Here is a 16,470-nt window from a genome sequence, read left to right on the forward strand (position 1 = left end):
TCATGACTCTTTAAAAACTTCAGGCTGTTATTAAGGAACTTAGCTCTCTTGAGGACTCAGAACTCATGGGATCAATAGTAAATTCAGCAGGGATAAAGCTTTGTGCTGAAGGGAGCCAGTGTACCAGGAAAAGTAAGACTATTGCTTATGCGCGATTGCTTTCCAAGTATTGGAACTAAGGTGGACTCCTTTGGTCAGCAGGGGAAAGACGGTGCTGCTGGTTGCCCATGTCCATTATTTTTAGTTCTGCACTGGGATCCATTAGGGAGTTCCAAGTGGTGCTAGTGGTAAAGAACCTGCCTGCCAACGCAGGGGACGCAAGAGATGTGGGTTCGACCCCTGGGTCTGGAAGATCCCCTGGAGGAGGGCATGGCAACTCACTCCAGCATTCTTGCCTGGAGAATCTCATGGACAGAGGGGCCTGGCGGGTTACAGTCCATGGGGTTTGAGAGAGTTAGACATGACTGAAGCAACTTAGCACACACATATGGGATCCGTTAGCTGGAACCATGCCCTAGAGGTTAAACAGGCTGCACTGAAAATTCATTAAATGTGCTTTTAAAAGGATGCTTTAAACTCAGCATTCCTATCCTGTCTTGTGGGGGGGGGGGGTGCCTACCCCCTGTGGCCTCAGGAGCTTCAGAGAAAAGACATGCGGGGCTGCAGACCAGTATAGAGGTCACCCAGGAAGCAGAAGGTGGTGTTTCCTAGAGTCAGCCTGGTTAAGATAAGTGGGTTCGTAGAGCACTGTGAAAACCAGGGACACAGCGTCAATAGCAGGCACCAATGGGACTTCCCTGATGGTCCAATGGTTAAGAATCTGCCTGCCAATGCAGGGGACACGCGTTTGATCCCTAGTCTGGGAAGACCCCACAAGTCATGTCTCCCAACTACTGAGCCTGTGCTCTAGAGCCCACATGCCACAATCACTGAGCCCACGGGCCCTAGAGCCCATGAGCTGCAACAAGAGAAGCCACCACGATGAGAAGCCTGAACACCACAACTAGAGAGCCACCCCCGCTCACCGCAACTTGAGAGAGTCCTCATGCAGCAACGAAGTGAAGCCAAAAATGAATAATTTAATATTTTTTTAAAAATTTATTTAAGAGAAACCAAGCAGGCATGACAGTCATTATTTTCTCTGCTAACTGGCCTGAATGTCTCCTCCTTGGAGGCCACCCTATCTAGAGTCATCCTTTACCCCGAGGCCACACCCTGGCACAACACGCATCGCATTTCCTTTTCGGTCCTCATCTCCACATGAAATATACACTTATCTGCTACTGTCCACTCCCTTCATCACTAGAATGCCAGGCTCCATGAGAAGCGGGTGGGGAGGGCATGTTCTATTTCTTGCTGAGTACCCAGTACCAGAACAGTCCTTAGTAAAAGGCCAATGCATCTTTGTTGAAGGAATCATTAGGTGGTTGTAGAAAATACTGTATGTCATTGAATCTGAGATACCATTACTTCATGGACCACGAGTAAGAAAACCTGTGCAAATTAACCTGTGCAGTGCCATCCATGCAAGGCTCATCTTTATTCCAAGGATGTTCAAGTGTGGACAAATATTTATAGCAGGAGTCCCGAACCTCTGGGATCTAATGCCTAAAGATCTGAGGGGTGTGTGTGTGTGTGTGTGTGTGTGTTAGTCGGTCAGTCATGTTCGACTCTCTGTGACCCCATGGGGTGCTGCCCACCAGGCTCCTTGGTCCATGTGATTTTCCAGGCAAGAATACTGGAGTGGCTTGCCATTTCCTTCTCCAGGGGATCTTCCTGACCCAGGGATCGAACCTGGGCCTCCTGGAGCTGATGTAATAATATTATAAATAAAGTGCACAATAAGCGTAGTGTGCATGAATCACCCTGAAACCATTTCTCCCACCTCCCTGGTCCGTGGGAAAATTGTCTTTCAGGAAACCAGTCCCTAGGGCCAGAAAGTTTGGGGGCCGCTGTTTATAGCAAGGACTCTATGATGATGATTACATAGGTGTTGGAAGTGCTTGTCCCTCTTATGTGTTTTCTCTCCTTGTGCTGTTCCTGGGCTTCCGTTGGGCACGTGGTTGCCCTTCTCTGGGCTGTTGCTTTTTCATTTCTTGCACATAAATCAACACAGATGCTGTTGTTTGCAGGTCTTTCCACTCACACGTTATTACTCCTATTGACCTAAACCTCAAACACACTGCAGACCAGACCCCTTGTCACTCGCTGCTCCTTTATGTCCCTCACTGGTGAAGCTTCATTTCCCAAATGCCCACCAGACAGGGATATTCAAGAAGCACTGTAAGGTGAGAGAGAGGAAGAAGCAGAAATGTGCACGTGATATGACCCCACCTCTGCAAAACAGGTGACACAGTTGGTAAAGAATCTGCCTGCCAATGTAGGAGACTCAGGAGACGTGGGTTTGATCCCTGGGTCAGAAAGATACCCTGGAGGAAGAAATGGCAACTCACTCCAGTATTCTTGCCTGGAAATCCCATGGAGAGAGGAGCCTGGTGGGCTACAGTCCATAGGGTCAGAAAGAATTGGACATGACTGAGCAAACATACACAAATGCAGCAAACAAGCCAAGACAGAAAAAGCCCTTATACATGTGCATTTACACACACACACACACCTTGACATGTACGTGTTTATGATTGTATGAGCATGAAGAAAGGTATAGAACGAGATCAGGTAGGTAATTAACATGGATTACCGAGGGTTGGAAATGTATGCTATAGCATGTGTGTGTCTGTGTCTGTGTGTGTATCTGTAGATCTCCCAATTTAATTAAAATTTTTTTCCTTTTTGGTTTACAATATTCTGTGAGTTTCAGGTGTATAGCAAAGTGATTGTTATACATTTATATATATATGTATATGAAATCTTTTCTTTATCAGATTCTTTTCCATTATAGGTTACTACAAGATATTGAATATAGCTCTCTGTGCTATACAGCAGGTCCTTATTTATCTATTTTATATATAGTAGTGGGTCTCTGTTAATCCTGAACTTCTCATTTATCCCTCCCTTCTTTCCCCTTTGGTAACCATAAGTTTGTCTTCTATGTCTGTGAGTCTATTTCTGTTTTGTAAATAAGTTCATTTGATTTGCCTAATTAAAAAGTCCATGGTAAAAAATAGTTTGTATGATATGATCCCGTTCTTGGAAAATAAGATCTCTCTCTAGATGGTTATCCATAAAGTGTCAAAAGAGATTACGTACAAAATGATCGCCAAACTTTCAGCAAGAGACCACATATTGTATGATTCCATTTACATGAAATGCCCCCCAAAGGGCAAATCTACAGAGACAGAAAGTAGATTAGTGGTTGCCAAGGGCTAGGGGTGGGAATGGGGATTAACAGCAAATGGGGTGACAAAAATATTCCAAAACTGGGTGATGGCAATGGTTACCCAACTCAGTCAATCTCCTAAAATGTCACTGAATCATACACTGGGAGTAAGCTGCAACCCATGCTAATTTTTTAATAACACTGTGCCTGCCACAAAAATACATCTGTAGGCAGCCAGTCTGTAACCCTTGGCTTACCTAATAGGGTCATCAAGGGGATTACCCAACTCAGAGTTAAGCCCTTTACTTGAAAAATGAAACTCCTGAATCCTCACAATAACCTTTGAATTAGATACCAGATTGTCTCTCAGGGAGATTGCAAATCAGTGATGGTAGAGGTTTAGACCAAGTCATGTCCGATTCTTGTGAGCCCATGGACTGTAGCCCACCAGGGTTCTCTGTCCATGGGATTTCCTGGGCAAGAATACTGGAGAGGATTGCCGTTCCCTTCTCCAGGGGATCTTCCCTACCCAGGGATCAAACCCGCATCTCCTGCACTGCACGCGGATTCTTCACTGCTAAGCCACCAGGGAAGCTGCAAATCAGTAATAAAGACCAATGATCAGCAAGGACCTAATATGTGACCATGACTGGGGGGAGGGGGACCTCTAGATCCAAAAACCAAGTACCTCTCCCCTGCCCCTCCTCCCAAAGTTACTTTTCAGCCACTGGAAAGAGCATTGCTTGTCCAGCCACAAGCAGAGGAGGTATCCCTCAGGGCAGTGGTTCTCAGCGGGGGTGATTTTGCCTGCTAGGGGACATTTAATAATGTCTGGAGACGTGTTTGTTTGTCACAACTCGGAGTGCTAAGGAGAAGAAGTCAAAGAGGCTTCTACACATCCTGCAATGCATGGGACAGTCCCCATAACAAAGAATTAGTCGGCACAAAATATTAAGAGTGGTAGGGTTGCAAATCCTGTCTCTGAACTCAGGACTTTGTTGTTCAACACTGCAGGCACAAGCCACATGTGGCTCTGGGCCACTTGAAATGGGGCTCAGGTGGAGGTGTGCTCTGTGTTAAACATATACTGGATTTGAAAGTTGTTGCTGTTCAGTTGCTAAATTGTGTCCGACTCTTTGTGACCCCGTGAACTACAGCATGCCAGGCACCCCTGTGCTTCACTATGTCCCGGAGTTTGCTCGAACTCATGTCCATTGGGGATTCCCTAATAGCTCAGTTGGTAAAGAATCCACCTGCAATGCAGTAGACCCTGGTTCAATTGCTGGGTCAGGAAGATCCGCTGGAGAAGGGATAGGCTACCTACTCCAGGACTGTTCGGCTTCCCTTGTGGCTCAGCTGGTAAAGACTCTTGGTGCAATGCAGGAGACCTGGGTTTGATCGCTGGGTTGGGAAAATCCCCTGGAGAAGGGAAAGGCTACACTTTCTAATATTCTGGCCTGGAGAATTCCATGGACTGAGCGACTTGCACTTTCACTTTTCACAGGTCCATTGAGTCGGTGATCAAATTTAGTGCCCCAAAATGTGAACTGTCATATTAATAATTTTCACACGGACTACCTGTTGAAATGACAATATTTTAAACATAATGAGTTAGACACATGCATTAAAAATCAAATTCACCTGTTTCTTTTTATTTTTTTTGAATGTGACAACTAGCAAATCTAAATTACGTATGTGGCTCATGCTATATTTTTATTGGTCAGTGTTGTTTAGAACTTCGACCATTTCCTCTTCTCCTCCCACAGGCTTTCGGGGTCTTCTGTAAAGCACTTTGGGATCAGGGTTACCATCAAGTCATAAACCACTGTTGGGTGAATTAAAAAAAAGCATCTCTTCTTTGAGACAGTACCTCCCACAGTCAAAAAATGGTCATAGCATATTGCTGGGATGCTTTACTGCCACCTACTGGAAGGTTTGTGTAACAATTTAGACATCCGTGAACGTGGCATCCACCGCAATGAACAATCTCAACAAAGCTGGGCTGCACGTGTCGGTTCTCGGGGTGGGGCTTGCAGCGAAGGCCTTTCCCACTCCAATCCTCCCCTTCCATGGTCTGTAAGGTTCTCTTCCATGCAAACACGTTGTTTTTAACTCCAGAGAGAAGACTGATTGCTACTTGTCAGACTCGATTTGGCGGGGAGGGGCAGGTGAGGCGGGAAACATCTGGATGCTTTCTCTTGGATATGTGTATATATATATTTTCTGGATATGTTTCTATTGATTTCAAAAAATACACAGAAAGACCAAATGCTTAATTTCTGGCTTCGAAAAACCCTCACTGTCTTATTCTTTGAGCAAGCGTTGTGGGCGCGTGATCATGGTAAATGTTGGTAGGAAAGATCAAAAAGTAGGGTCCTTGCTTCAAGACAGTCTCAATTTATACCTCCCCCCCCCCCCCCGTTACCTCCTAGTAACCATAAGCTTGATTTCTACATCTGTGACTCTATTTATGTTTTGTAGATAAGTTTATTTGTATCTTTCTTTAGATTCCACATATACGTGATGTCATGTGATACTTGTCTTTTTCTGACTTACTTCACTTGGTATGACTATCTCTGGGTCCATCCATGTTGCTGCAAATGGCGTTATTTCATTCTTTTCATACGGCTGAGTAATATCCTATTCTATACGTACCACATCTTCTTTGTCCATTCATTGGTTGATGGACTTTTAGGACCGGCTTCCATGTCCTGGCTATTGTAAATAGTGCTGCAATGAACACTGGGGTACTATATATACAACAGATAACTAACAAAGACCTGCTGTCTGTCTAGCACAGGGAACTCTACTCAACACTGTATAATGACCTATATGGGGAAAGAATATGAAAAAAATTAGATATATGTATGCTGCTGCTGCTGCTGCTAAGTCGCTTCAGTCGTATCCGACTCTGTGCGACCCCATAGACGGCAGCCCACAGGCCCTGCTGTCCCTGGGATTCTCCAGGCAAGAACACTGGAGTGGGTTGTCATTTCCTCCTCCAACGCATGAAAGTGAAAAGTGATAGTGCAGTCACTCAGTTGTGTCCGACTCTTAGCGACCCCATGGACTGCAGCCTACCAGGCTCCTCCGTCCATGGGATTTTCCAGGCAAGAGTACTGGAGTGGGTTGCCATTGCCTTCTCCAGGAGATCTTCCCGACCCAGGGATCGAACCCGGGTCTCCCGCATTGTAGGCAGACGCTTTACCGTCTGAGTTACCAGGGAAGCATAGGTATAACCACATCACTTTGTTGTACACCTGAAACTAACACAACATTGTAAATCAACTGTACTCCAATAAAATTTTTAAAAAGGTAGTGTCTAAGGCAGGGATTCTCCAGGAAAACTTTCTTTTGGCAGGACAAAATGGTAACTTTCCTTTTATATTTATTTAAAAAATCAAAAAAGATTTTTTTTAATGGTAACTATCTTAGACCAGCAGATGACATAGTCTCCATGGAAACTTACTCAAAAGCAGCCACAGACAATATAGAGACAGATTTGAAAGAATGAAATTTTGCCATTTGCATCAACGTGGATGGACTTGGAGGACCTTATGCTAAGTGCAATACAGCAGACAGAGAAAGACAAATTCTGTATGATATCACTTATATGTGAAATCTGAAAAATACAACAAATTAGTAAATAAAACAAAAAATAAGCAGACTTGCAGACAGAGAACAAGCCAGTGGTTACCAGTGGGGGCAGGGGTAACAGGGATAGCAGGACAAAAGGATTATTATGGGATTATATGAAATCATGCGTGTGAAACTTTTGAAAACCGCAAAATATTATAGAATTTAAAGAATATTTTCTTCAAAAAATTTTTTTTAAAAAAGAAATAGATTTGAGTGGTCATGTTTCAATGAAACTTACTTACAAAGCAGGTGGTAGGCTGAATTTGACCCAGTGTTTCTAATTTGCCTCATGGAACAGTGGTTTCAACGGCTGCCCCATGGTTCAGATGCACGCAGCCGGTGTGTTTTATATTTTATTTTTTGCCCATTGTAGTTTTCTTTTTTATTACATTTGTTGCCAACATTGAAAAACCGATGACTTTTACGAAATTTGAGGCATCTCTTGAAGGTGTACCAATCCTGAACTCACATTTATACATGGCCATAATTCTTCGCGATCCCATGGACTGTAGCCTGCCAGGCTCCTCCATCCATGGGATTTTCCAGGCAAGAGTACTGGAGTGGGTTGTCATTTCCTTCTCCAGGGGGTCTTCCCAACCCAGGAACTGAACCCAGATCTGAGCCACCAGGGAAGCCCCTATAATTGGCAGGAGTTGACCATGGCTGCCCTTCCAGAAATGGGCTTGTCTGATTTACCACTTCGCTCACTTAAATCACCCGCTTGGTTACTGTAGGTACTTGGGTCTGACTTACAGTCCACAGCACACTTGATGACAACAAGGCTGGCATGATATCAAATTAAGAGATGGAAATGGGAAAGTTTAGTGAAGCCAGAAAGGTTGTGAACACAAACCAACCCACCAGACCTCTTATTTCACCAGGCTAACTTCTCTTGGTGAACAAGACGCCCCCACGAAGTTTCCACCAGCTCAATCCAGATGACTAATGGAATCGCTTACTTTACACATTTTTTTTTTTCTGGCTGTGCCACCTGGCTTGCAGGATCTTAGTTCCCCAACCAGGGATTGAACCCCAGCCCTGGCAATGAAAGTGCTGAGTCCTAACCCCTTGACTGCCAGGAAACTCCCTGGAATCACTTACTTTGATGACCTCCTCATCTGTGGACTTGCATTCCACGGACTCCGAGATATCTGTCACGATACTGTTCTCCTCCACGGTGACCACCTTGATGGGCATGGCAACTGTCTTTCCCGTGAGGATGGCGGTGTTCAGGATCTCAGTGTCCTGCGGGAAGAACGAGACATACCTGGGTCAAGGGAGCTATTTGGTTCTCTCGGAGACTAGGGGAAGCCTTCCACGGTGTGTGCCTCTCCTCATTTAGACAAGACATGGCCACAGTTACCTTAGGAACCGGGGCAAAAGGGTTATAGGTGTCCTGCTTGCTAGACAGAAGATCATCTTAAAGTCAAGGACTCTATGTGCTGACCTGAGTGGCAAGTTCAAATTGTGTATTTTGGAGTTTTTTAGAGGAGTCAAATTTGTGGTTTAAAAACTTGATTTAAAAATGAATATTCAACAGTCTTATGGACACAGTGGGGCGGCAGGTGGGGTACGAATTGAGAGAGTATCATTGAAACATATATATTACCATATATAAAGTAGATAGCTAATGGAAAGTTGCTGTATAACACAGGGAGCTCAGCCCGGTGCTCTGTGACAACCCAGAGGAGTGGGATGGGAGGTGGGTGGGATGGAGGGGTTCTTCCCAGGTGACTCAGTAGGTAAAGAATCCACCTGCAATGCAGGAGACACAGGTTCAATCCCTGGATCAGAAAGATACCCTGTTGCAGGGCATGGCAACCCACTCCAAAATTCTTGCCTGGAGAACCCTGTGGACAGAGCAGCCTGGTGGGCTACAGTCCACAGGGTCGCAAAGAGTCGGACATGACTGAAGTGACGAAGCATGCATGCATGGCTGATTCCTGTTGATGTACGGCAGAAACCAACACAACAGTGTAAAGCAATTATCCTCCAATTAAAAATAAATTTAAAAAACAAAATAAAAATGAATGTTCAAAACAGAGTCTGCAAGGCACAGCATGGGGATTTTTAGTATACTTGCTCATTTCTTGTTACGTCTGGGTGAATTGTCTCATTGTAATAAAGCCTGTCCTCTTTGTAGCCTATTCTCACAAATAAGTTAAATTTTTGTTTGATCAGATCCAGGTGCAAAATTTCATGATAGATTTGTAGAAAAAAATCTGGGACGGCAAGAAGCGCAAGCGCAGCCGCAAGGAGAGCTACTCCGTGTACGTGTACAAGGTGCTGAAGCAAGTCCATTCAGACACCGACATCTCGTCCAAGGCTATGGGAATCATGAACTCCTTCCTCAACGACATTTTCGAGTGCATCGCTGGCGAGGCATCGCACCTGGCGCATTACAACAAGCGCTCGACTATCACATCCAGGGAGGTCCAGACTGCCGTGCGCTTGCTGCTACCTGGGGAGCTGGCCAAGCACGCCATGTCCGAGGGCACTAAGGCTGTCACCAAGTATACCAGCTCCAAGTAAAAATAATATGCCTAGCCGCTGTTAAAGGAGAAGGCAATGGCACCCCACTCCAGTACTCTTGCCTGGAAAATCCCATGGATGGAGGGCCTGGTGGGCTGTAGTTCATGGGGTCGCTAAAAGTCGGACACGACTGAGCGACTTCACTTTCACTTTAGAAAGATAACCTGGTGCTAGGTGTTTCACAATTTACTTTTAGTTTATTTGTGATTGTCTTCCTAGTTTTCAACCATGACAATAAAAAAAATATGATGCAGAGACCAAGTAAAAGGCACACATCAGTGAGGTTTCAGTTGTAAGCAACAGCAGTTGCCTGGCTACTTTGTGCAGGAAAGTACTGTGGAAGGTGGAATCACCAAGATGCCCATGTTCCAGTCTCCAGAACCTGTATGTCTGTTGCCTTATATGGTAAAAGGGACTTTGCAGTTATGATGAAGGATCTTGGGCTTCCATGGTGGTTCAGCTAGTAAAGAACCTGCCTGCCAATGCAGGAGCTTGCCAGGCTCCTCTGTCCCTGGGTTTCCAGGCAAGAATACTGGAGTGGGTTGCCATGCCCGCCTCCAGGGGATCTTCCCCACCTGGGAATCGAACCCTCATCTCTTGCATTTCCTGCATTGACAGGCAGGTTCTTTACTCCTGAGCCAGCGGGGAAGCCCCAGATACTCACTACAAGAGCAATCAAAGAGTTGGGTAATTTTTACCCCAAATGCCCATCATCACTGCTACATCTTGGCAACTGGCTTCCTTGCTTTGTGTAGCACACCAGTCTTCTCCTGTTGCCCCACTGTGGCCCATTCCCTTGGAGGTCTGGGGGCTCTGCTTTACCCTGTTCATACTGACTTCATGCAAAATGATTAGCATCACACCTCTCGTGTGTCTTATGATTTGCAAAGTGATGAAGAAAATGCCTTCTCTCTTAAATCTGTAGGCGCTGCCTACTGGCACTTGTTCCATCCTGTTCCTTATGGTCAAACGAAGATGAAAAGGGGTCTGTGACTTTGGGATGGCTATTGGCACCTTTTACCTCTGAGTCAATTTCTCCCCAAATCCCTCTCCAGAAATGCTGCTCTACTTTGAAGCAGGAGATGCAAGGAAAGAGATTTTCTCAGTTCTTCCTCCAGGGAAGCAATTGACACAGAAGTGACCTTTTGCATTAGCTAAGTGCACAGCTGAAAGAAAGAGCCCCCAGTTACAAAGGGGAGTGCCAGCCTCTCTTCGACGCTGGTGCCCACTGACCCTCTGCCATGTCTTCTCTTGGGTCCATGGGATTCCTGGCGCTGGAGCTGCCATTGGGCAGCTTGTACACTGGCTATTACTGATGCCAAGAATACTGCAGAAATTCCCCAAGTCCATTTTCAGGTTCATTACAGGTAATGTGCTCAGAGTTCAGTCTTAACATTTTCTTTCTGAGAATGGTCTTTGGCTAATGGCTTCATTAAAGCAGCAAACTCCCTCGTGGATTAATTGTGATTAGCTTGCTAATGGTCGCTGCAGTTTCTCTCTCTCCCTCACACACACATGCACACACGGTCTTTCACCTGAGACTTCCTATCCCTACACTGAGTTACACCAAGATTAACACTGGTGGGTCACTAGATATTTTTCGTGAACCAAGATCAACTTCAGGAGCACAAATGAACAGTCACAGAAATGCCAATATTTAAAATGGATAACCAACAAGGACCTACTGTATTACACAGGGAACTCTGCTCAGTGTTATGTGGCAACCGGGATGGGAGGGGAATTTGAGGCAGAATGGATACATGTGTATGTACGGCTGAGTCCCTTTGTCCACCTGAAACTATCACAAAGCTGTACTCCAAAACTTAATGAAAAGTTAAAAATAACAAAAATGCCAAATGAGTGAAGAAAGCATTGATCTTTGGATAACCTGGTTAAGCCACAGGGATGAAGTTCCTTGTATTTAAAAATTCCTTTCTAATCTAAAAAAATGATACAAAATGAGCTTATTTACAAAACAGAAATAGATTCACAGACTTAGAGAATGAATTTATGGTTATCAGAGGGAAACGGTGCGGGGAGAGATAGACTGGGAGGTTGGGTTGGACATGTACATACTGCTATATTTAAAACAATCAACAAAGACCTACGGTAGAGCACTCTGCTCTATACTCTATAATAACCTAAATGGAAAAGAATTTAAAAAAGAATAGATACACTGAATCACTTTGCTGTACACCTTAAATCAACACAACAATCTAAATCAAAGATACTTCACTATAAAATAATTTTTAAGTAAAAGAAATAAAGAAAAAGACTCCTTTCCTGATCAACCGCTTTGGTGAGTATTTGTTACTTGGTGGGCATGGGGAGTCTGGAATCCCAGATTCTACACTATGCTTTAATTTTCTATAGAGCCTTCATTATACTCTTATTGTTTGGATCTTGGTTTCTTCATTTTACAAATTAAGGGATTAGACCACATCATCCACGTCTCTTTCCACCTGTCAAATCCTACATAACCATGAAGATACACCAGCCATTTAATGAACCCTTACTGTGCACCCAGCATGCTCTTATCACTGGGTTATAACACAGTGAACCAGAGTGATAAGCCCCCATCCACACAGATGTATGGGATGGTGGGGGGTGGGAGGCACAAGCAAGCAGGCAACCACAATATTGGGTCTGTCAGGACTTTCTCATTCAGATCAGATCAGATCAGTCGCTCAGTCGTGTCTGACTCTTTGCGACCCCATGAATCGCAGCACACCAGGCCTCCCTGTCCATCACCAACTCCCGGAGTTCACTCAGACTCACGTCCATCGAGTCAGTGATGCCATCCAGCCATCTCATCCTCTGTCGCTCCCTTCTCCTCCTGCCCCCAATCCCTCCCAGCATCAGAGTCTTTTCCAATGAGTCAACTCTTCGCATCAGGTGGCCAAAGTACTGGAGTTTCAGCTTTAGTATCAGTCCTTCCAAAGAAATCCCAGGGCTGATCTCCTTCAGAATGGCCTGGTTGCATCTCCTTGCAGTCCAAGGGACTCTCAAGAGTCTTCTCCAACACCACAGTTCAAAAGCATCAATTCTTCGGCGCTCAGCCTTCTTCACAGTCCACCTCTCACATCCATACATGACCACTGGAAAAACCATAGCCTTGACTAGACGAACCTTTGTTGGCAAAGTAATGTCTCTCCTTTTGAATATGCTGTCTAGGTTGGTCATAACTTTCCTTCCAAGGAGTAAGCGTCTTTTAATTTCATGGCTGCAGTCACCATCTGCAGTGATTTTGGAGCCCAGAAAAATAAAGTCTGACACTGTTTCCACTGTTTCTCCATCTATTTCCCAAGAAGTGGTGGGACCGGATGCCATGATCTTCATTTTCTGAATGTTGAGCTTTAAGCCAAGTGGCAAAAATCCAACTCAATTCAGTCTAAGCAAAAAGGCGACTTATTGCCTTGTACAACTCAAGTATCTGAGGGAAGATATCAGCTTCAGGTATTGCTAGAACCAGGTTCTCAAAACAAAACTGCAATTAATTCCTACATCTCTCCATCTCTTGACTCTTTCCCACTGTTTGGTTTCATCAATTAGTAAGCTATTTCTGTATAGTAGACCTCCAGCTATATTCTCCATGGCTCAAATCTGTGTTCTTCCATCAAAGAACTCAACAGCAAAAAAACAAACAAAATCCCCAAATAGCCCAATTTAAAAATGGGCAAAGGACCTGAACAGACAACTCTTCAAAGACAATATCCACATGGCCAACAGACACGTGAAAAGATGTTTAACATTACTAACCAGTGTAAATCAAAACCACAAAGAGATATTACTTCACACATGTTTAGGTGGATATTATCCAAAAGTCAAAAGATGACTTGCTGGTGAAGATCTAGAAGAAAGAAAACCCTTATGCACTGTTGGTGGGAGTGTAAATTGGTGCAGCCACTGTACAGAGGGTCTTCAGAAAATTAAAAATAGAACAATCGTGTCATCCAGCAATCCCATTTCTGAGTATATACCCTAATAAGAAGAACTCACCATCTTGAAGGGTTATCCACACCCCTTGTTCATGGCAGTATTATCCATAGTAGTCAAGATATGGAAACACCTGAGTGTCTGTCTACAGATGAACAGACAAAGAAAATGTGGTATATATGTATACAGTGGAATACTAGTCAACATCAAAAAAGAAGAAAATCCGGACCTCCCTGGTGGTTCAGTGGTTGGGAGTCTACCTGCCAATTCAGGGGACCCAGGTTTGATTCCGGGTCTGGGAAGATTCCATATGTCTTGGGGCAACTGAGCATATGTGCTGCAAACTACTGAGGCTGCTCACTTGGAGCCTTGCTCTGTAACAAGAGAAGCCCGGGCACTGCAACAGAGAAAGCCTGCGTTCAGCATCAAAGACCCAGTGAGAACAAAAATAATATAAATAAGTTTAAAAATTTAAAGAGAAAATACTGATATTTGTGATAACATGGATGAAACTGGACGATGCTTTGCTAAATGAAAAAAGTCAGACACAGAAGTCAAACACTGTGTGATCTCACTTATATGTAGCATCTGAAAAAAAAAAGTTGTACTCATAAAATCAGAAAGTAGACTGGTCAGGGGCTGGGAGTTTGTTTATAAGATGGATAAGTTCTGGAGACCACACGTACAGCATGGTGATCATAGCTAATAACATGTATCGAATACTTGCAATTTCCTAAGAAAGTAGATCTAAAGTGTTCTCAATGTGCATGCCCATGCGCGCACACACACATGGTAACTATGTGAGGTGATGGATGTGTTAACTGCTTGATTGTGGTTGTCAGTTCACAATGCACACATGTACTAAAACCTATACCTTATAAAAATGTACAATGGAATATTACTCAGCCATAAAAAGAATGAAACGATGCTACTGGCAGCAACATGGATGGGCCTAGCGAGCCAAGGACAGAGGCTTCAGGAGAAAACAGAGCTTCTGACACCCTTATCTTGGATTTCTGGCCTCCAGAACTGTGAGAAATTAAAGCTCTGTTGTTTAACTGCCCAGTCGTGTATTTTGCTACAGTAACCCTAGAAAGTAAAATATGTCCTTTAGCATAACCTGAGAAGGGGTCCTTGATACTTTGGAGAAGATGTATGGATTCTGTTGGCATAAAATCACAGAGGAGTGATGTTATGAGAGGCAGCCAATGTTTGTGTGTCTGGAGGGTATTATACTCCAGGGTTCCTTGGGTTGTGAATCTGGAATTCTGGGAGAGAAGAGAGGAGAAAAAATACCCAGTGGGTATGGGCTTGAGTCACTGAAGAAGAACCCTTGGCTGCCTTTTCAAGGTGGGCCTGGTGCCTTTGAGGGGGTGGGAAATGAAGAACTCCCACACCATCCTCGGATTCTTGTGAGTGAACAATTTTCAGGTTGGGTTGTATTTTTCTGGTTTCTCCTAATTACGGACATAGCTGTGGGATTACTGAAAACAACAGCACACGATGCAGAAGCAAGGGGATGGTGAGGAACCAGGCATGGACTGGGCACAGTATCCTGGTCTGACTGTAAAACTCCTCTGTCCTCTCCCAGAGACTTGGAGAGATGCTGTGCTGGGAAGGAGGGAACCTTTCCTGGCGAGTTAAAAATAAGTGTGCGTGCACGAAACTGACATTGCAAGTTACAGATACGGGGCTGATTGCTCCCCACAAATCCTTTTAGAGTCGAGGCCAACTTGCAGCAATATGCCCGACACACTATTTATTTTAATTAATTAATTAACTGAGTTTTGGCTGCCCTGAACCTTCATTACTGTGTGCGGGCTTTCTCAACTCACAGTGTGCGGGTTTCTCGTTGCAGTGACGTCTCCTGTTTTTCGAGCACAGACTCTAGAGTGTGGGCTCAGCAGTTGTGGCACACAGGCTCAGTTGCCTCGTGGCATGTGGAATCTTCCCCAACAGGGGTATAACTCAGGTCCCCTGAATTGCTTGGCAGGCAGATTGTTAACCACTGGACCACCAGGGAAGTTCCCCGGCACACTATTTAAACACCTACAGTTGTGGGTTTTCTAAACCCCCAGCTGGACCTGGAAGAGTTCATTTTGTGCAGGACCAGCCAGGAGCAGGTGCTGCCTGCCTTCATCCTCTACATAGCGCTGCTCTGGAGGCCAGGCTGCGAGCTGCCTTTTCTCGAGGCCCCCTGAGGTATGAGATGCTCAGCATCAATGAATGGAGCCCTCCCTCTTGAAAGTAGGTGGGTATACACCTCCTGTCCCCCAGCACACATCAGATTCCACTCATCAACACCGTTCCAGAGCCTTGCAGAACATGATTAAGACAGAACTGTTACCTGGACACTTTTTGTGTTATTAAATGTTTGTTCTCTGCTTTTATTGGTTTTTTTCCCCCTCTCTCCGCCCACTTCTGTCAGGAACCAGAGAACGGCTCTGTGTTTCTGAAAAGAATCAATCAAGTAAGGTACTTTTGAATCACTGTCATTTCAAACTTGAAAAAACCCCGAGGCTTCAGAGAAAACGCACTTTGTTTGATTTGCCCTCATAAATGTAAATTGGTTTGGCCACTTTCTGCAATTTTTTTTTAACAAATTGTGGAGTTTTAATTTTTAAATAAATTGAGAAGACAGAATTGCTTCTGAAGGGTTGAAGAAGTTGAGGGTGTGTGAACTGATGGAAAAGATAAGTCCACAGACTTCCCTGGCAGTCCAGTGGTTAAGACTCCATGCTTCCAATGCAAGGATCACTGGTTAGATCCCTGGTCATGTAACTAAGATCTCACATGCCATGTGGTGCAGCCAAGACAAGAAAAGTCCAAATGGCCAGGGGATGGGGTACTTATCCCAGGAGTGGGTGTGAAATGCCCAGAGGCTTCTCAAGGAGAGAAATAAGAAGAATGAAAATGTGTGATGTCCACTCAGTGCAATATTACTCAGTTGCAAAAAAGGGATGAAGTGCTGATATGTGGGACCATGCGGATAAACCTTGACACACGTTAACTGAAAGGAGCCAAACACAAAATGACACCTATTATATGATTCCATTTATATAAAATGTCTAATTTTATGCAAATGC

At 44.5% G+C, this 16,470-nt stretch overlaps 1 protein-coding gene across 1 annotated transcript in view; it reads right to left on the reverse strand.

Moving 5' to 3' along the window:
• TMEM132C (transmembrane protein 132C) overlaps positions 1-16,470 on the reverse strand; it is a 452,840-nt gene that overhangs the window by 29,987 nt on the left and 406,383 nt on the right. Inside the window, exon 5 of the mRNA XM_024977666.2 lies at positions 8,018-8,161. Coding sequence (XP_024833434.1) covers positions 8,018-8,161 — 144 coding nt within the window. The remainder of the gene's footprint in view (positions 1-8,017; positions 8,162-16,470) is intronic.

This window comes from Bos taurus, chromosome 17 (assembly GCF_002263795.3).
Source record: "Bos taurus isolate L1 Dominette 01449 registration number 42190680 breed Hereford chromosome 17, ARS-UCD2.0, whole genome shotgun sequence".
NCBI classification, from domain to species: Eukaryota; Metazoa; Chordata; class Mammalia; order Artiodactyla; family Bovidae; genus Bos; species Bos taurus.